Source organism: Bos grunniens, chromosome 9 (genome assembly GCF_055505025.1).
Source record: "Bos grunniens cultivar Pamir isolate PY7600 chromosome 9, Bosgru_T2T1.0, whole genome shotgun sequence".
Taxonomy (NCBI): domain Eukaryota; kingdom Metazoa; phylum Chordata; class Mammalia; order Artiodactyla; family Bovidae; genus Bos; species Bos grunniens.
In genome coordinates this window covers 60,629,573-60,651,579 of record NC_141173.1, presented here as the reverse complement: position 1 = coordinate 60,651,579, position 22,007 = coordinate 60,629,573, and the positions used below count along the sequence as shown (strand labels likewise).

At 38.3% G+C, this 22,007-nt stretch overlaps 1 protein-coding gene and 1 long non-coding RNA gene across 11 annotated transcripts in view; one reads left to right on the top strand and one right to left on the bottom strand.

Annotated features, from left to right (window-relative positions):
- MAP3K7 (mitogen-activated protein kinase kinase kinase 7) overlaps nucleotides 1-4,575 on the bottom strand; it is a 65,951-nt gene extending 61,376 nt beyond the window's left edge. For all 6 annotated transcript variants that reach the window (XM_086317699.1, XM_086317701.1, XM_086317705.1 and 3 more), the window contains exon 1: nucleotides 4,267-4,575. In XM_086317699.1, coding sequence (XP_086173825.1) covers nucleotides 4,267-4,386 — 120 coding nt within the window. In that variant the 5' untranslated portion in view covers nucleotides 4,387-4,575. The remainder of the gene's footprint in view (nucleotides 1-4,266) is intronic.
- A 216-nt stretch (nucleotides 4,576-4,791) lies between these two features.
- LOC147366001 (uncharacterized) overlaps nucleotides 4,792-22,007 on the top strand; it is a 157,048-nt gene continuing 139,832 nt past the window's right edge. For 2 of the 5 annotated variants that reach the window (XR_015133124.1, XR_015133123.1), the window contains exon 1: nucleotides 4,792-4,928. This is a non-coding gene — a long non-coding RNA (uncharacterized LOC147366001). Of the gene's footprint in view, nucleotides 5,222-22,007 lie in introns of all 5 variants that reach the window. The other 3 variants (XR_015133126.1, XR_015133127.1, XR_015133125.1) reach the window with 2 other exon arrangements.

The window sequence follows — 22,007 nt, the reverse complement described above, 5'->3', positions numbered from 1 at the left end:
GAATCTTTTACCCCTGGTTAAACCAAACTATTTGCTAGGTATAATTAATTGCAATGAAATCAACATTTGCAAAGAGAATCAGATTTTATTTTTAGTGTAAATGCTGTGTTAGCCAAATCACTAACTTATCTTAACCTCTGGTTTAATCACATAAAAGAACCAGCTCACATAAAGAGAACCAGATGGACACTAGAATTCTCATGATTATGCTGCAGTAACTTCATTTACTCATTCAGCAACTGTTTATAGAAAACCTTTGGATGCTAGGCATTGGAGTTAAAAGTGTGAATAAAGTTAAACTTTGCTGAGGGATACCTACTTTCAGTGACAGCTAAGTGTCATGAAGGATATTAGAAGTGACAAAGATCTAGGTTGCTCAGGGAAAGCTTTTCCAAGGAAGTAACATTGGAGAAAGAAATGGCAACCTACTGTAGTATTCTTGCCTGGAGAGTCCCATGGACAGAGGAGCCTGGCAGGCTACAGTCCCTGGGGTCGCAAAAGGTGGACACGACTTAATGAATACACCACCACCACCACCACCACCACCACCACCATTTGAATGCGACTTGAATGGTGAGAACAGGTCAATGAAATTCTAGGGAAAAGAGCATTAGAGGCAGAGGAACAACTACAAAGAATTCATTTTAGTATCTTTCCCAATTTAATGCTTACTTTATTCAAAATCTAGTTTCAAAATCTTTCCCGCTAAATGGAGCCTTCTGTGATAAACTCTACCTTCAAATCATTGCTTACGTGTGCAATTCACATTACATTCATAGTTTTAATTTATGGTTCTGAAAATCTAGTCTCAGGATAAGTCAAAGTTTTTAAGAAGAGAACCTTAGGATCCTTCACTCATCTTTCATAATCTTAGCACAGAAAAGAATGTTCATTAGGTGCTGGAGACCAGCTATTATAAATGAAATTGGTATTTTGTTTCCCATTCTTACAATAAGGTTTGGCGACAAAGTAACTTCGAAAGAACCGAAGGTACCTTATAAATCCAAGAGGAAAGAGCAAATGACTCAGGAGTGTGAAATCTCAAACTCAATTCCCTCCTCTACCATGTACTTAGATATAAGGCTTCTGGCAAATCAAACTCTATGACTAGTTGTCAATATCTATAAAACGGGAGTATCATTTGCTCTATTTAATTAGGGTTAGCAACTTCACTTTCCCTTTTCACTTTGATGCACTGGAGAAGGAAATGGCAACCCACTCCAGTGTTCCGCCTGGAGAATCCCAGGGACAAGGGAGCCTGGTGGGCTGCCATCTATGGGGTCCCACAGAGTTGGACACGACTGAAGTGACTTAGCAGCAGCAGTCATAAACTACATTTCATCATGATCACTGTCCTTAAAGCTGACTGTGGAAACAGAGCATAAATGCTAGAAAAAATGTGAAACAGTAACTGTGATTTCATTTTAGAACCGGAAGAAACCTTAAATTATCTTGTTCAATCTCTCTTTTTATGTGACAAATCAAGAAGCTGAGAAAAATGACGTGATTTGCTCAAAGTTACTGAAATACATGATGGCAGAATCAGTATGGCATCTACATTTTCTAAATGCCCAGCCCAGTACACTTTTATTTTAACCACACCACACTGCCTCTATCAATTCTTGCAACCTAGTCCCCAGTGTACTGATAGATAACTTACAATTCAGTCAGATCCAGAATGATAAAAGCTAAATGACTTAAAAATTTAAAAAAATACCTACATAGGTTTCTAATGCTGAGACCTGACATAATTTGATATCAAAACTGAATTTAGAAAGTTTCACACTGATTATTACTGAGTCATGGTATAAGAAATGTAAGGATTAAAATCAGCTGATGCCTTAAAAATATGCATCTGTGAAATGAGTGCATATTTGGCCTATGGTCAGAGTATTTTTCTTTATACACAGTTTCTAACTGAATCAGTATAATGCTGATTCAATTACACTGTTATTTGAGAAACAGAATATGATTTTCTTCATTTGTAGGCAATATACTGGTACCATATAAAATAATGAAATCAATATAAAATACTTTTTGTTTCTAGTCATCTTTCTCTGTTTCTCTGATTTATGATTTTAAGCTGAGAGCAGAACCTAAGTTGAGAAATAATGAGTGCCCATGGTGCTTCCTAGATTATATAGTAATACTGCTTTAATGTGAAAATAAAGAATATGATGAAAATTATGTAATGGTTTTAACATTAGAAAGGTCTAAGTTCAAATCTTTAACATGAAAATAAACTGAGTAATAAAAACTGAAAAGAACAAAATTAAAAGACTGCCTAACATAAGAAAATTTCATCTAGAAACAAAAATTTACTCTTCAGGAATGTCCTAAATCTACTAAAGAATAGTTGAAACATCATCTAAACTAAAGGAAGGGTCTTTGGAAACAGAACCCAAGTAGGAAGTTAAATAGCTTTGGGGGAAGAGTAAAGGATAGATGAGACCTTACTAACAGCCAAGAATGTAAAATGCTTCAGAAAGCAGTGTGGGAAAACTAAGGTTGTAAAAACCAGATGATGTAAGTCTCTGAAAACATTTGGTAGACCACGAAGTACAAGTTATTATTATATAACAATTTGTAGTCTACAAGCATAGCAGTTCGCTACAGAGTAGACGTAAATGCTTATTTAAAAACTGCAATTCTTTTATACTGACTCACTGAAGTTTTATTCTTAAAAAAGAAAGAATGTTAGCCATGAAAGTGGGATCAACTATCCAATTCTGAAAAAAGAATTTATCATAGTCTCAATAGAAACACACACACACACACACACACACAAAACCTCCCCCTCTTCCAAAATATGGGTCCTTCTTTTAGCCATATGACCTTAAAGGAGGTCACAGTTCCTCTCTGGAACTCAGTTGCCTAGTAATGTGTGTCAGGCACTGAGTTGGGTGTCTTGCATGTATTGCCTAATGAAGTCTCATACAAATAAAATGAAGTAGAAATTACAATCATTTTATAGTTAAGGAAACTAAAGCTCAAAAAGGTTAGTCAGGAAACTTGCTCCAGATCACACAGCTAATAAATGGCATAGCTGATACACTGAACCTTCATCTAACTCCAAAGGTTTTGCTCTTCCTACTTACACTATCTTGTAAAATGAGGCTGTTTTCAGCGATCTTTAAGATTATTTTAAGCGTAAAAATAAAGTAACCTATTATTCTTCCAAAAGATGCATAGGAAAAAAAAAATCATTCGTTGAAGGATAATTATCTCACTACTTTTAGCTTACCACTGTCTAAAAGTAACTTAAAATTTTTAAAGTAGTGATAATTCTTTGAGAACACGCAGGATTCTCGTGGGTGTATGTAATGCAGGGTGCTTAGTAAATTTCTTAAATGATAAACAAATGGTAAATAATAAATACTATTTCCAACCGAAGTTTTAATACTTTCTAAAGTATTTTAAAGTCTTTAAAATATACATAGCTTTCAGTTTTCTAAATTTTATGGTCTATACAACCAACCTCTGTTCATTGAAAAGAAGCAACGTGCTAAAGGCACATTGTTACCTTGCTCCAAAATAATTTTAAATACTGCAGAATAAAGGATGTATTCAGGTTTTATAACAGCGATTTCTGGTCTGATCTCACATTCTAGTTGTCACTGAAATCACTCGTTATTTCTTCAGAATATGCTACCTGAAACATTTTTTCATCCTAAACCAGTCTCCATTACTAATGGTGAAATTAGCCTAAATTAGTCTAATTGAAGGCTATTAAATAACATTTAATATAACTACTGCTCTATGGAATCGGCGAAACAGCTATTCGGTACCTGGAAAAACTATTAGACTTGTGGATGTATTAATTTACGAAGCATCCATTGAGCACCCACTGCGTGCCAGATGCTGAGCCAGAAGTCGAGCATAATATATTCCTTGACCCTTAAGAACACCATGTTTTGGAGAACTAAAACTCCAAAACGGCCATGGTCTTTGATATATTTTACTACTTACAGATTCTAGAACTGGTGGACCAGACGGTCGCACCAGTTTATCCTTTTCCGTTTGAGATGACCCAAACTCTAAGCACCGGAGTATTAAATCCAAACTCAAGAGTGCTAAAGTGAGAAAAGAGAGCTACCCCGGAGCAGCTGAACGCGGAGAGCTCCTTTACACCCGGTCTCTGTGGGGTGTGGGGACTCCCGGGTGGGTCCCGAGAAATAGAGGGGTTGGGAAGGCGCCTTTAGAGTCAGGACGAGGTAGAGTCCGGGACAGGCCAGGGCCCGAGCCTCTGTGCCGGGCCTCGCTCACCTCTTCCACCTCGATTTCCTTGTAGTCTATCTCTTCAAAGTTGAGAACTTGGGAGGGGGCTTCGATCATCTCACCGGCGGAAGACGAGGAAGAAGAAGAAGCGGCGGAGGCTGTAGACATGATCCCTCGCGGAGCCCGGGGGGCCTGGGAAGGCTGCCGCCCGGACAGTCCGGGGGAGACCCGCGCCCACCCGCCTCCGGACCGACCTTCAACCTGGAGCCACGACGATCCGTGGCGGGGACAGGGACAGCGGCCACAGCCGAGTCCCGGCTCCGGCTCAGCTGCGTTTTCCGCCGCCCGGCCCCGCCCACCAAACTTCCGGTTCCTGCCAGAAATCGGAAACAAGAGGAGGGCCTTGAGATCAAGAGAGGGGAGGGGAGAATTCGGAGACTGAGACAGAGAAAGGAAGGACAGGTTGGGGGTAGGGTGGGGGAGAGGTGGGGTGGGGGAGGGTGAGAGGCTAGTTTGGACCTGAGGGACAAATTTCGCGAGACCTTTATTAAGGGCCTACAGCAAAGTGATGATACCGCGAGAGCTGACGTGTGACGTAATTAAAACGCGCGAACGGAAGTGGCGCAGGGCACGATGGAATCACAGTACGGTTGGTCCTTTAGGAACCAGCGGGAAAGATAAAAGCTACAGTTTCAACCTTGTTTGGTGAAGTATGTTTTGACCCTGCTCCCTTTTCTCTCAGAGACCTGCAGATGGACGGGGTAGTATTGGATTGAGTTTTTGTGATGAAGCTTACTATTCAGTTTCACGCCTAAGCTAAACTGCACTATTTCTTAAAAAGCCTAGGAAAATGTATTTTGTGTTTGGAGGGAAGCGATTTGCTACTGTTACTTTGAGCCAGTCCCTGATGCTATCAGAGATTCTAAAGAAAATAATACACAGCGAGCCAGCGTATGTAACCTGAATAATACTATATAGGCTCACGAACAGAAGTTAATTTTAGGTAAGGTAGATACTTATGATTTGGCATAATTTGTTGTTCATTTGAACTTATAGGATGTATTGGTACATGTCGGAGTGCAGTGCTTTGTGCTGAATGCTTTACATTTAGGTATCCATATTTTATCATTAACAGTAGCCTTGCAAATTAAATATTTTTGTTGCCATTTTCAGGACAGGAGTAAACAGGCTCGGGAGTAAATCAATTATGATTCTCACAAGCACCTAGCTCAGTATATTTCCAAGGTGAAAAGTATTTCCTGTGTTGTACTATCAACACAATTTTTAATTTTAAACTATCTGTTAAACATCAGTCAGTTTGACCTAAAGCCTACTTGGGAAAATTGGAGTTAGAGATGAAGAATGAAACGTTGTGAAGTTCAAATTCTATCTCAGTAGGAGACCAAAAAGGAAACAGAAAGGAGAAAATGAGGGGAATGGTGATGGGAATATCAGCGGAGGAGAGTTTTTCAAGTAAGGAATAGCTAACCAACGTTGGGATTCCGAATAGGTCATTGAATTGGGCAAATAAGGAGTTATGAACTCCTGGAAGACAGTGTGTGTCTTTTTTTTTGTTTGTAGTGTTAATAACAATGATAATTTGGTGAATGGGTAAGAGAATGGAAGAAAGAATAATTTCTTTCACAGAGCAATCTCTGGGTGATCTTACCCAGGGTATTGACCACTTTTATGATGATAACTCACAATCTCTCCGAGTTTTCAAATTTTTCCTGAATTCTGGACCTATTGAACATCTCTGTTTAGACGTAACTTAGCGCATGAACTTTAAGATTCCAAAAACAAATTCAGAAGTTATCACCTACTACATATATATTCTTTGTGTGCATTTTCTGTCTCCATGAAGGATCCCATTATCTACTCAGTTGTCCAAGTGAAAAATCAGAGCTTTATTTCTATGTGTATTACAATGAAATGATGCTTAATTAGTGCACTAATAACCAAATAGAATGGAGAAGGAAATGGCAACCCACTCCAGTATTCTTGCCTGGGAAATCCCATGGGCAGAGGAGTCTGGAAGGCTACAACCTATGGGATTTCCCAGGCAAGAATACTGGAGTGGGTTGCCATTTCCTTCTCCATTCCTTCTCCAGTCAGACATGACTGAACAACTAAACAAAAAACAACCACCAAGTGGAAGCATATTAAATTAATGGGATAACCATTTTTACCTGTCATTTCTTTACTCAAATTCCCAAACTAGGATGGTCACCTTTTAACCTTTTCCTTTCACTCACAGGTCATATTTACTTTTTCTTTAACACTTTGATCTTAAAACAGTGGATGCTACCAAGTGGGAATTCAAGAGATAATTCTTTTATGTTTTGGCTGAATGAATACTTCTGCCAGTCCTAACTTTCATGGAGTGCATGATCTATTTTCTGTACCTTCAGTTTAGAACTAAAATACTGCAGACAAGGGATTAGTCACCATAGTCATGATGGTGTTCTGCTTGTTTTTTTTTTTTCCCCCAAAATTTTGTTATAAAAAATATTGAAATACAGAAAAGTTGAAAGAATTTCACAGTAAACAACTATATACTTACTGGTAGGATGCTATCATTAGCATTTTACTGTACTTGTTTTTATCATATATCTGTCTATGCATCCTCTCATGTGTACATCTTTCTTATTTTGTTGGATGCATTTCAAAGTGAATCTCCTTCATGATCTTGGACATCTACCTTAATACTTCTGCTTCTATATTTTATGCATATATTTGGACTTCTGATGTTGATAGTAATCTAAAATCAATCCTTTTGCTATTTGCTTGCAGTTTTTCTTTTTTTTTTTTTACAGTCCCAGATCTTATCGTCCTTAAGGCCCAGTGTACCGCTCTCATTCTGTGATTTGATTTTATGAGCTGGTTCAGTTCAGTCGCTCAGTCATGTCCGACTCTTTGCGACCCCATGAATCGCAGCACGCCAGGCCTCCCTGTCCATCACCATCTCCCGGAGTTCACTCAAACTCACATCCATTGAGTCAGTGATGCCATCCAGCCGTCTCATCCTCTGGCATCCCCTTCTCTTCCTGCCCTTAATCCCTCCCAGCATCAGGATCTTTTCCAATGAGTCAACTCTTCGCATGAGGTGGCCAAAGTACTGGAGTTTCAGCTTCAGCATCAGTCCTTCCAAAGAACACCCAGGACTGATCTCCTTTAGGATGGACTGGTTGGATCTCCTTGCAGTCCAAGGGACTCTCAACAGTCTTCTCCAACACCACAGTTCAAAAGCATCAATTCTTTGGCACTCAGCTTTCTTCACAGTCCAACTCTTACATCCATACATGACCACTGGGAAAACCATAGTCTTGACTAGATGGACCTTTGTTGGCAAAATAATGTCTCTGCTTTTTAGTATGCTATCTAGGTTGGTCATAACTTTCCTTCCAAGGAGTAAGCGCCTTTTAATTTCATGAGCTGGTACATTCACATTTTTCATTTAAGCTGATTCAAGTTGTATTTTTGTTATTTGCAATCAAAGAATCATAAATAATATACTTTGAATCTAGAGAATTGAGGGAGGGGAATTTGACTCAGTTCACCTGAATTTTGACTTCGTATTCCTTTTAACTTTTTTAACTTTCATGAGTTAAGGATGGAAGCTTAGACCTCACAATTTCATGTGAACTTCAGTCACTTGTCTATAGTGTCTCCACAAATTTCCAGATATCCAGATAATCACGATGGTATGATCACTCACCTAGAGCCAGACATCCTGGAATGTGAAGTCAAGAGGGCCTTAGGAGTCATCACTACGAACAAAGCTAGCGGAGGTGATGGAATTCCAGTTGAGCTATTTCAAATTCTGAAAGATGATGCTGTGAAAGTGCTGCACTCAACATGCCAGTAAATTTGGGAAAAACTCAGCATTGGCCACAGGATTGGAAAAGGTCAGTTTTCATTCCAATCCCTAAGAAAGGCAATGCCAAAAAATACTCAAACTACTGCATAATTGCGCTCAACGCTAGTAAAGTAATGCTCAAAATTCTCCAATCCAAGCTTCAACAGAACATGAACTGTGAACTTCCAGATGTTCAAACTGGTTTTAGAAAAGAGAGAGGAACCAGAGATCAAATTGCCAATATCTGCTGGATCATCAAAAAAGCAAGAGAGTTCCAGAAAAACATCTATTTCTGCTTTATTGACTATGCCAAAGCCTTTGACTGTGTGGATCCCCACAATAAACTGGAAAATTCTTCAAGAGATGAGAATACCAGACCACCTGACCTGCCTCTTGAGAAATCTGTATGCAGGTCAGGAAGCAACAGTTAGAACTGGACATGGAACAACAGGCTGGTTCCACATTGGGAAAGGAGTATGTCAAGGCTGTATATTGTCACCCTGCTTATTTAACTTCTATGCAGAGTACATCATGAGAAATGCTGGGCTGGATGAAGCACAAGCTGGAATCAAGATTGTCAGGAGAAATATCAGTAACCTCAGATATGCAGATGACACCACCCTTATGGGAGAAGGTGAAGATGAACTAAAGAGCCTCTTGATGAAAGTGAAAGAGGAGAGTGAAAAAGTTGGCTTAAAGCTCATCATTCAGAAAACAAAGGTCATGGCATCTGTTCCCATCACTTCATAGCAAATAGACGGAGAAACAATGGAAACAGTGTCAGACTTTATTTTTTGGGGGTCCAAAATCACTGCAGATGGTGGATGCAGCCATGAAGTTAAAAGACGCTTACTCCTTGGGAGAAAAGCTATGACCAACCTAGACAGCATATTAAAAAGCAGAGACATTACTTTGCCAACAAAGGTCTGTGTAGTCAAGGCTATGATTTTTCCAGTAGTCATGTATGGATGTGAGAGTTGGACTATAAAGAAAGCTGAGCACCGAAGAATTGATGCTTTTGAACTGTGGTGTTGGACAAGACTGTTGAGAGTCCCTTGGACTGCAAGGAGATCCAACCAGTCCATCCTAAAGGAAATCAGTCCTGAATGTTCATTGGAAGGACTGATGTTGAAGCTGAAACTCCAATACTTCAGCCACCTGATGCGAAGAACTGACTCATTTCAAAAGACCCTGATGCTGGGAAAGATGGAAGGCAAGAGGAGAAGGAGATGACAGAGGATGAGATGGTTGGATGGCATCACCAACTCGACATGAGTTTAAGTAAACTCCAGGAGTTGGTGATGGACCGGGAGGCCTGGCTTGCGGCTGTCCATGTGATCACGAAGAGTTGGACACGACTGAGCGACTGAAGTGAACTGAATATCAAGCTATTGAACTGGACTTGAAGTCCCTTCCTGTTTGAGCACTCTGTACCACCCGTCCTCAGTGTCAGTACATAACAGAACAAGTGCTGTATTTTACCTGTTCGTGTGACTTTGTTATGAGTAACAGAAAACTCAAGACAACGTTGCTTAAACAATAAAGGGGATTTATTAGCTTAGTTAAGTTGAAAGCTAAGAGCTAGAACAGACTTAAGAGCGTCATTTGAATCATTAAGTTACTGGTAGCATCAGTAATTGAGTTTCCATTGTTTGTCATCTGCTTTTCGTGATATTTGCCATTATTCTAGAACAGAGTTTCTCAATCTTTTTTCCCATTGTTAATCCCTTAAGGAACCTTTTAAGACTTTTTCTTAATAGCTCCCAGAGTTTTTACTAGTACATATATACTGTGTAATTTGTTTATGAACTGTATGCATATTTTTGGTTTATACATAAAGACAGTAAATTTTTTTTCCTCTCCAATTTCACCCACTGGGAGATGATATCATCCCCATTAAGAATGCATGCTCTAGCCATTTCATTTTTCATGTGACATACCACATTGTCTAGTACAATGACAGTATCTCTTTTGATAGCTGCTTCAGAAGAACAAGGAACTTTAAACTTTGGCAACTATAACCTTGACTGAAGAATGGAGATGAGGTTTGAAGTTATGAATGTCTTTATCTTAGATCTAGGACTCACCGAGTTGTGAGGTTTGAGAAGAAGGAGCTGCTAACCAGAAGAAAGATCTAGAGACTTTTAAGAGAGCAAAGCAGGGAATGGTTGCTGGGAATGCAGCCAACAAATGTTCATTATTTATATGTCTATTCAGGTTGTACTCGATACTTAGAAAGTGTGTCTTTACTGTGTCCCAGAACCAAACTAGCCTACCAGTCAAATATTCTTTATAGAAAGTTCAGAAGTAGTTTTCCACTGTATTCAAAACTGCAGTTTTCTCACAGAAGAGAGCCAAGCCCTTAGCAGTTTTGTGAAAGTGCTGGAGAGTGGCTCCCCAAATTCATGCATTTCTTTGATATTTGGGTTTCTTTATTCCATATACTCCCGATATCTTCATTCTAGGTCTTTCACGGTCCATGGGCTTCTGGGAGGGTTTGTGTTCCAAGTGTCCACAGTGTGGCTGGTCAGAGTGGGCCTGCAAAAGTGGAGTAAAGGTGCAGCTCCAAGGTGTTCTCTGACATGATAAAAAGCTAGCATTTCTGTTTGCAGCTGATGTTCTTTTTTGTCCCCATCAATTGTGTTTGTGGCGAGGCAACTGCTTTGATGGTGCCCATGTGTCCTGCGGATAAAATTTGCATCATTGTTTTTGAAATTCTTGATATGAAACAATGTAGCTCGTTTCAAAATCTATTCATATTATCCCAAGGAGTTTGAACATTGTATTTGCCATTTAAGTAAGAGGAAGAATTGTTTAGAGAGTTTTAAATTACTATTTCAGCTGTTGTAAATTTTTAAATGGTTGTGAAAATATTTAAAAAGTTTCATTTTCTTGTATGAATATATGTTCTCTTTGATAATGACTATCAAGAATTTGAAGCGTTCATTTTTAAAAAGTCTTGATTAGGATTGTTAGTAGGTATTTCAAGTACAATATAAAGTCTTATATTAAAAAGTTAGAAAGGAAAGCTTATAAAAATTCCTCTTAAAATTTTGAAAAAATGTGTTTGATGTTTACAAGGATTCTTTTGATGTTGTAATGCTTTATTTTTAAAAATAACCCAATGTGGGAAAAGCAGGGTTTTGTTTTGTTTTGTTTTGTTTTTTAAATTAAGTCCAAATAGATTCTTTAAAATCTTTTCCAGTTTATCCCAGAATATTTTGCAGTATTATCATCTTTAACCTGTACTATGACATGAAAATTTTGAGATGCTAGGAGGGTGTTCCAGTAGTAATAGAAGTGTTAGTGATTTGAACAATATAGATGGTGGCCACAGGGGTTTCGGATAAATGGATTTGAGAGATACTGAGGAAACAGAATTGGTGGGATGTTGGGGAAGGAGACAAAGGAAAGGGCAAAAGGTATACAGGATGATTCCCAGATTTCTCACTTGTACAACTCAGTTGGGAAGGGTGCTATTTTCAGAAGCAGGGAAGACTGGAACAAGATTGGGGGAAAGGAGAATAAAGAGCTGTTCAAGACACTGAGCTCGAGATGCCTGAGAGAGTTCCAAGTGTAATTATCAAGTAGGCAACTAATCTTAGGGAAAAAGGCAGTGCTGAAGAAACAGATACTGGCCTATTGATGGTAATTTCAGTCATGGAAATGCACAAGATTACTTAAGGAAGATGTATAAAATGAGAAAGAAGAGGAATTAGAACCTTATGGGATAAAGTCTTTAAGGTAGGGGTAGAGGCAGAGGAACTGCCAAAGAAATTTGTGGAAAACTAAAAACTATGATGTTGTGGAAATCAATATAAAAGGATATTTCAGTGTTGAATACTTTGCAAGAAGCTAAACATGAGAAAAACATGAGTATCCATTGGATTTGGGTCTTGCCGCCTGAAGGTTAGCCAAGGCAAATGTCTATGTAGGGAGGGTGTGGGAATGGGCTCCAGTGGGTAGGTTGGAGTGTCCACATGCGGGAGGTGTAAGGTGCCTTGCAGTGTAAAATTAGGTCTAGCATAGGAGGAGTGGGGACAGGTCAGGAGCTCATGCCACTGCATTCTGGTGCAGGATGGAATTTGTTCCCTTTACCAGTTATTTTGAGTTAGAAGTTATAAATATTTTGACTTACGTATGTGAGCCTCTGTTTGTATTCTTGCTCTGGGCCCTACAAATGTTAGGATAAGGCCTGCTTTTATATGAGGTAGATTTCTTTTCTCATGTACTAGCGGTCTACAGGTTGTTGTTTTTGTTCTTCAGTTGCTAAGTCGTGTCCGACTCTTAGCAGCCCTATGGACTACAGCGTACCAGGCTTCCCTGTACTTCATCATCTGCTGAAGTCTGCTCAAACTCACCTCCATTGAGTTAGTGATGCCATCCAACTGTCTCATCGTCTGTCGTCCCCTTCTGCCATCAATCTTTCCCAGCATCAGGGTCTTTTCCAAGGAGTTGGCTCTTTGTGCAAGATGGCCAGAGTATTGGAACTTCAGCTTCAGCATCAGTCCTTCCAATGAATATTCAGCCAGATCCCCCAGAATTCTGACTGCTTCCTTCAGTTTGTTTTTGTGTTTTATGGGACATTGTTTGAAGTATTATTTCTTAATATCCTTCTGTTCAACTTCACTGTTCAGTCTTCTCCAACACCACAGTCAAAAAGCATCAATTCTTCAATGCTCAGCCTTCTTTATGATCAACTCTCACATCCAACTACTGGAAAAACCATAGCTTTGACTATAGGGACCTTTGTAGGCAAAGTGACATCTCTGCTTTTTAATATGCTGTCTAGGTTTGTCATAATTTTTCTTCCAAGGGGCGGGCATCTTTTAATTTCATGGATGCAGGTCTACAGTTAGGTAGATTTTCAATTTCTCTAATTTCCCACTGATGTCTATCTTATCATTTAGATCTTGGCTCAGTTACCTCCACTTCTGCTTCCTACCGCTTCACTTTTTATCCATTACTCAGTTTTATTTCTCTCCCTTTACCTATTTGACATTATCTTATTTACTTTTATTGCCTTGTTTATTTTCTGTCCTGCCACCCTCTCCCCACTCCTTGGGATGTCAGTTCCACTGGGACAGGAATTGATCATAAGCATTGTGTTCACCACTATTGTCTCAGGATTTAGAACAGCACCCGAAATGTAGACACTTAATAATCTTCTAAAACATAAATGAGTATCCACATTTCTAAGTAAATGCTGTTTATTTCAGGTATAAGGAATAGATGAACCAAATATTTCCTATAATACCACTGAGGAAAGATTTAATAGATAGCTAAATTGACATACAAGTAGCATACCTAATTATCACAGAGATTTCTTAAGTATTTGAGAATTTTGAAGGTGCTTTGTTCTATCGGTCAATTTATACCTCTCTTCAATGTTAAAATGACTAATGTTTAGATAATTCACCTTGTGTGTTTTGCAAGGGTAAACGTTAGTTCTTCTTCCCCAATACTCACTACTATTTAATCCATTTGAATTATTTGTTTATTGAGGTTTAGTAATAAGGTGTTATTGTGGCACTGATGATTGCTTTCAGACGTAACTTGTATTTTAACTAAAACAGATGCAAAATCAGACAGGATAGACATTTTTATTCTCTGAATGTCTGAGGTAAGTTTAAACATTGTGTTGTACCTCAGCATCAGTTTTTAAAAGCAGAAATTTAATCAGATAACAACATACTTCAGAAATAAAAATGGTCTTCATAGAAATAGTGCTTTTCACTACAAAAGGGCATTCATTAAATGTTTTCTTTCACAGACCAATATGTCAGGTCAGTGTTCCTAGATGGCCTTTTTCAGAAGAAATTCCAGAAACAATTTGGCTTCATTTACGGGAATGAATAAGGGTGTTTCATTTCACACAGCCTCAGGGAATCACAAATTAAAACTTTCCACTAAAATGGATGCCATCTACTATTCATTATTTCAGCAAACAAACCACTCTTCTCTGCTGAAGTTGCAATCAGGGTAACGGATAGATAATACTTGAAACCTGCTAAGCTGAGAGGGTCTACTTTGCATTCTTATTTGTAAGCTGCCCCTTTAACATTTTCCTCTGAGTTCCCCAGCACCCTGCAGAGCTCTTCTCAGGGGCTCAAAGCTCCATTAAGTAAATAGAGGCTCCGTATTTGGAAGCCATCTCTGGGAATTCAGAGTGTTTTGAGGGGGAAATTGGTACTATCAAGATTAAGGTATTAATGAAAAGCTCTGTTAAATTTCTGTTGGGATGCTAATTAATCTTCTAAAAATTGTTAATCAGTTATGTAACACACTTAAACTTTAACACATGGTACAGGAAAAGTAACAGGGTATTTCAGCTATGCCCAGAGGCATCCAGAAAGTTAAGGGAAATAGTGTAGACAGAAAATCGCCCCCTAAATGTGATTGTATTAAATCAAATAGTTTGATCTTCAATATTTACTTGTTATATCACATTTGATAGGCTTGGGAAATCAGTATTTAGTGCTCAGATATTTGAAGAAATATTAGAAGTATTAGAAGATACTCAAGAAGTGGTTTTTGACAACTATTCCTTACTGGAATCTCTACCTGAAGTACAGAAATTTTTGCATGGATTATTAAACCCATGTTAGAAGTGTTAGCTTGAATTGTTAAATAAAGAAGTAATCTGGTAAGTCTTTAATATTTGAAGCTTGACTTAGCCATGCTGTCAATACTGAGCTAAATGAATATGCTGTAGTCCTATCAATATTAAAATATTTTGTTTCTGTTAATAGCAATATGAATCATATCAATGTTACATATTAAAATAGCATTCCATCTCTAAATCTTAATGTATTCCAAATGGTATGTGAAAGTATATAGTACAGTGCCTAGAACTTATGTGGTGTCCAAAGATGTTAATATGAGTGAAATGCTGTATAAAGGCATAGAGACACTTGACATGATGTGTCCATAAAAGTTACCTGCAGCCTACAGATTAGTCAATGAGTTTTACTTCTGGAGATTCTGATCCAGCAGGTCTCATCTGTGACTGAGGCAACCTGAGTTTCTATTTCACAGCCCAGTCGTGGAGTTGAGAACCATTAAGGTCACATATAGGCAGCAGCATATATTTTAAGAAATAAATTTAATAATTCATTTTTGAAGAATTGAAAATTATTGATAACATTTTAATCTTGGGCCCATTTTAAAGTTGATGTTAGTGATTCTATTCTTATTTTGTAATACATTTCTTTTAACTAAAGTTCAAGACTTTCCAGTAGGGTGCTTGAAACAGCAGTTCACCTTGGTGAGAGGAGATCTTGACCTTGGATGTAATCTCTGGTTTTGTAAATTCAGTAAATCAGTTTTAGTGGTTCACTTTAAGAACAGTTAGGTTTTTGATTCTTCCTTTCCAAAACCACTATTGGCCATGTGAACTAAAAAGCCAATACTGTATACTAGTCCTTTTGAGGATAGGGCTGGAGAAAGGGAGTATAGTTAAGCAGGGGCAATTATACTACTATAGATTAACAAAAGGAGGCTTGAGGAGTGGTATATTTAAAGAGATTACTACAGTTGTAATGAACTTACTAGTATCTTATAATTTTTTATCAACCAGAGCATTGCTTAAAAAGACAACAACTAGCTTGTAACCCTAAGAAGACATCTTTTTTAATGGGTTCTAGAGGTTGACTTCCCCGGTGGCTCAGATGGTAAAGCATCTGCCTACAATGCTGGAGACCAGGGTTCAGTCCCTGGGTTGGGAATATCTCCTGGAGAAGGAAATGGCAACCCACTCCTGTATTCTTGCCTGGAAAATCCCATGGACAGAGGAACCTAATAGGCTACAGTCCATGGGTTTGCAAAGAGTTGAACACAACTGAGTGACTTCACCTCACTTCAGAGGTTCCTTGTAAAGTCACCAAAGCCTTTTTGTCTGAAAGTGTGGAGTTAGATTACTAGTTCTAGGCTTCTGTTGAGCTATCAGATGATTAAATTACTTTGGAGTATATTGGGTTTCCTTAAGACAGATGATTAATTATAATCTTATTTGTTTGAAGAATATGGACCTTCCCTGAAAAATAATATGGGGCCTTTCATACTCATTTATTTGATTGATAATTATACCTTAGGGTTACATCACTATGATTTTCCTAATAGTATTCTCTTTTCTTATCTGATCATTTACTACTCATTTAAGGCCTGCTTAAACTTGGGCTTCCCTGGTGGCTCAGAATCTGCCTGCAGTGTAGGAGATGTGGGTTCGATACCTGGATTGGGAAGATCCCCTGGAGGAGGACATGGCAACCCACTCCCGTATTCTTGCCTGGAGAATCCCATGGACAGAAGAGCTTGGTGGGCTACAGTCCATAGGGCTGCAAAAAGTTGGACATGACTGAAGTGATTAGCATGTATGCACATGCTTAAACTTGGGCCTGGTGTGGTGAGATTCTGTGGTTTCAGGGAGAGGAAATTGAAGTTGAAATTTAAGTAGAGTGAAATATTTTAAAGAGTGAAAGGTCACTTAGTCCTTAGGAATGAATCTTCAAGGATGTTTAGGAATGTGGTCATATTACAATGAATGTATCAAATGTATTATTGTTATACTATATGCCTTTAAATAGAAATTGATAATTTTGGGGAGGATGAAAAATAGCAAATATTGTCATTCAGTTTATGTTAAGGTTTTAAATCTCTAAATTTCTGTAAGTTTTCTAGTAATTACTTCCAGTTTCCTTGATAAATGGCAATTGCTTAAGTATTTCATTATCCTAATCCAAACTGGATGCAATTCACTGCCTGAAGGGGAATTTTATTCTGAGATCAAATTAAGCAATTCTTGATCAATCTAAATGAGAGCAAGTTTTACACCTCCTCATATATGCAGGCAATTCAAGAGTTTATTAATCAATATAAGCCATCTTCATTAGAAGAAAAACAATAGCATATTTGAATTGACATATGGTGGTTATTAAACTAACAGAAGTGGAGTCATCTTTGGTTTCCGTTTCATGTAATATTGCTTACCTTAACTTTCCTGCTTAGAATTGATTTCTACCTTTTTCTAAGGGACTCATTATCAACTTTAATAAATCTCAGATTGATCCCCTTTGGGAAACAAAGAATACATTATTTCCTGTGTCTCTAGCTTAATTTATTAAAAAAAGGTATAATCAGAATTGATAATTCACCTCCAATTGAAGCATATTGAACTGGCATACATACAAATGATTTCTGAAAGCAACAAATTTTATCTGTAGAACTAAGATGTGAAATCTGGATTAAAAAATTAGTGTTTAAAAGTCATTAGAGCTTGAGAATGTAAGCTTAAGATTTACAAGGTTTAGGAGAAGGCAATGGCACCCCACTCCAGTACTCTTGCCTGGAAAATCCCATGGATGGAGGAGCCTGGTAGGCTGCAGTCCATGGGGTCGCTAAGAGTCGGGCACGACTGAGCGACTTCACTTTCACTTTTCACTTTCATGCATTGGAGAAGGAAATGGCAACCCACTCCAGTGTTCTTGCCTGGAGAATCCCAAAGACGGGGGAGCCTGGTGGGCTGCCGTCTATGGGGTCGCACAGAGTTGGACACAACTGAAGGGACTTAGCAGCAGCAGCAGCAGCAGGATATATAGAGAATAAGAAGTTAAATGACTGTTTCTTTCAAGATGCTTTTTGACTTTAGATTTTTGATTGTATAATCATGTTCATATAGGGGAAATGGTTAGGGTTTAATCTGTTGTTTTTATTTTTGATACTTTATGACTAAAACAGAGTATGTAACTTGTATAGAATAAAAAGTTCTACATAAAAGCTATCCCCTCTTAGCTAGGTTGTCAAAAGTGAAATTTAAAAAATAAATATTCAAAGCTCAGTGTAAGTGAGCTGCTACAACTGTGGAATTCTGGTATATCTGTTTCTGAATAGTTCAGTCCTAAATCATTGGTTCAGTCCCTCATCAACAACAGTGGTTTATTGAATACAGATAGTGGTAGCCACTGTTCTCTAGTGCCTTTAAAGGCTATTTAACCTAATACTAAGGAATTACAATTATATTTTACTTTCATATCCTCTCTTTATTCTAGGACCTCTTCCCATTTATATATCTATTGCCATTACTTGCCTGGTGTAGCAGATGCTGTGAGTGCTCCACCCATATCCCCTCAGATTCTATTACTCTCCCATGCGTGCCAGCCTGACTTTCAGGGGCCAGCAACTACATCTTTGTTGGACTAGCCTTGGGTTGCCAAAACGCCCTTTGTGTACATGCTTGGGTAGGCTGAAAGTGAATGAGAACTAATGTCTCTCAGGTGATGGCCCTTAACCCAGTGGAGCTGTGATGTAGAGGTATAAATTTCCAGGCTCTCCACCCCTTTGCTGGAATAATTCTAAAGCTTCCCTGTGATGTCCAGTGGGTTAGTTGGCTTGATACACCCTCTGTTGGCTGCCTTTCCTTTTCTCTATCATTTTCGTATTTCCTCGTCAGAGTCAACTGTTCTAAAAAGCTATGTACGTTCAGTTCTTGTCTCAGGATTTGCTTCTAGGAGAAGCCAAGCTAAGAACTTGTTCTGCAACCAATCCAAGTAGAATCTTGCTTGTGGCACTGGAAGTCTACAAGACACAAATAATAGGTAGAATTTTTGTATCTTTTTCCAATCCGAAACTTACATACCCCAACATATGACTGGTAGAGTCTTTCTGGGTTTATTTGATTATAGATTCACAGACACATAAATGCTATATTGGATTAACTGTTTTCATTTTGAGATCACAAAATGGCCCACCAAACTATTCACTTAAAATAACTGGATAGAGTGATTATATGTGTCATTCTTCAGCTGAACAAAATTTATTGAACATTCACTATGTGCCAGATGAAAGTGAAAGTCACTCAGTCGTGTCTGACTCTTTTGCAACCCCATGAATTATACAGTCCATGGAATTTTCCAGGCCAGAATACTGGAGTGAGTAGCCTTTCCCTTCTCCAGGGGATCTTCCCAACCCAAGAATCGAACCCAGGTCTCCTGCATTGTACCAGCTGAGCCACATTCTTTACCAGCTGAATCACATTCTTTACCAGCTGAGCCACAAGGGAAGCCCATTTAAAGATATAGCAGTGAATAAGATGAATGATTACTTAGTCTTACCTCTCTGCCCTCACAAAAGCTTAAAGTTGAGCTTATGTTGTTGTTTCCAGGTATATTTATATGCTATTGTTGCAAATGTGTGCGGTTCTTGCAAATTTTGATAGTTTTTAATAGAAGATTATTGGTTTTGCTCAGTGTGTTTAAGTTTTCTCCTAGTACTTACATTGCAAGACTCAGAGGAATCCTCTGTAATACTTTTCTGTATCGATCACAACTTACTAACTTTGCATATCTCATCCATCTATTTCTTTTCTTTTTCCCTTTTCAGTTGTCATTGCCTTTCAAGAACTCTCCTTCAGTGACTTTTCATTATTGTAGAATTTTGTTTGTTTTAAGGAATATATTAATATTTCATTAATCTCAATGAGGTTTTCCTTTTTCAGTATTCTTGTATTTGGTTTAGCCTTTTTTTTTTCCCCTGCACTGCATGGCTTATGGGATCTCAGTTCCTGGACCAGGGATTGAACCTGGGCCGTGGCAATGAAAGTCCAGAATCCCAACCACTTGACCACCTGGGAACTCCCAGTTCAGCCATGTTTTGTAGTTAAGATTTTTGAAGTTTTTGATTAAGTATAAAAATACTCAAAATTAAAAAAAAAATGCTCAAAATTGTATGCATTTTTGATTAAGTAAATAAGTGGTCCAAAACACAAGTAATACTATAATGAATAGTGTATTATCAGTTTGAAATAATTGCCACATTTAGCTTTCCACATTGTGGCAGTTTTCAGCTTAACTTAAAAATATATCAAGTTAAATCTTTGACGTGCATAAAATTCTTGTAAATGGTTACTGCCTTCCTGTCACATGTCAGGGTAAACATATATAAATTAAAAGCTATGCTTTTTTTTTTTTTTTAATGTGCATGCATTGATTGGATTGTTCATCTGAAACTTGCACTCAGCCAAAACTTGAGGAAACATTACAGAAAGTTTATGTGTATAGTCTGTTATTTGAATGTTTGTAATATAATCTGTGCATTCCTTAAAAAAAAAAAAAGCAATTTCTAGCCATTCTCTGCCTTTAATTTTCTTTGTACATAGAAATAATTCTTAACACTCTGTAGTTGCCTTTTATTTGTCCCCCAAACAGTCACTTCCCTAAAATTCTTGTGGTATTAGCATCTTTGTTTTTTTTGGAGAATGACCATTTTCTGTACTTGGGTTTAAGGTGAGGTTGACTACTCACTCCCCCTTTCAGTGGTAAGAACACCATCTTGGTATGGCCATGAAGAGTTGTATACCCCTCTAGCCATGGTGATTGGTTTAAGAAAGGATGTGTAAACCAAGTCAGACCAATAAGAGCCAATAGACTTTGGCTAAAACCATGGGAAAGAGGCATTCTCTTTCTGCTTGTTTTGCTAGACTCTTAGTCAGTATACCTGAAGCTCCTAGTAGGTATCTTTGTGGAACAAGTTTGCTTGAGAACAAAGCCTGTGAACGGAAATTGGAGTGTGGGTGGAAAGAGACTCCTGAGGACAATGCCAGAGCATTGGGGTTCAGTGGTACCTGGGGATCTACCCTGAACTGTTACTTACATGAACCGTTATGTTCCAGCTGTTCCACCAATGCTTTCCTGCAACTCCTTCATGGTTTGCTTTTTTTTCCCCCCTCACTTTCCACGGTAAGTTTCCTAATATTTGCTATATGGACCATATGAAACCATTTTTCTCCCTCCCTCAACAAGTCTTTTGTGATCAAAACACCAAATAAATAGACTTCTATTTTAAAAACATTTTGACTCTTGGAGTATGTGCTAGAGAGTTAAGCTTTTCTTTGCTGTGAAGCAGTAAAAAATGGCTATGATGTTGAAATGATAGTTGCTTAAAGGAGAGCAGAGCCATTGAAACAAAATCTACAGTCATAAGGAAGACCTGTTGTTCTTAGAGACACCCTGTTGATTCAACAAATGTTTCCCAAGTTCCTGCTATTTTAGGCATGGAATAGAGCAGTGAGCAACACAGATAAAAATCCCTGACCTCTTGGAGCTGACATTCTTGTATTATCCCGGAAGATTGGTCCACAGAACTGGAGCGATTTCTGGGGTAGGTGGTACTCAGGAAGACTTCATTCGAATCTCTGACTTGAACCCAGGGTCTCCCATTGTAGTTCAGTAAAATCCAAAGCCTTGGCACATTTATCAGAACTGCTCGAATCTGGTCCATGCTCACTAGTCTGAAACCCTATCCAAGAGCTTATACCCCCTTACTCCTGCTGCTCTAGTTTAAACAGGCCTTCTTCCCTTTCCTCTAATTTTGCTGTTTCATAGACTTTCACATCTTCTCCTTTCTATCTTGACTGTCTGTGCTTTCTGATATTTCATATGGTCGCAATGTAAATGACATTTCCTCAGTGTTTTCTCCCCACTTAGTTTAAAGTAGATGTCCTTAATAATCCATCAGAGAACCCTACTTTTCATAGTATGTGTAATAAATTCTAAAGGATATATGTATAGGTATTTAATTTTTAGTGCTTATTTACTGTTTCTCCCACTAATGTAAGCTTCGTGAGGTCAGAGACTATATTTTGTTCACCACCGAATTACTCATTGCCTGGCATATTGCCTAGCACATTGTAGGGACTTAAATAAATTTGTTGCATAACTGGCTGGACCGAGGCTCTTGAGATGTAGCTTCTACTGTCTCAACGCTTTTCTGAGCCTCATGCCTTCCCAGAGAAGGACCCTTTGTAGCCCTTTCCTTTAGCTGTCTATTCTCAGGGTCACAGTGGTACAGCAGTCATCATCTATTTATGTGATAGGCTGGGCCTCAGGAGCCAAACTGGGAGAGTGATCACAGAAAGCTGATGAGACAACAGAAACCA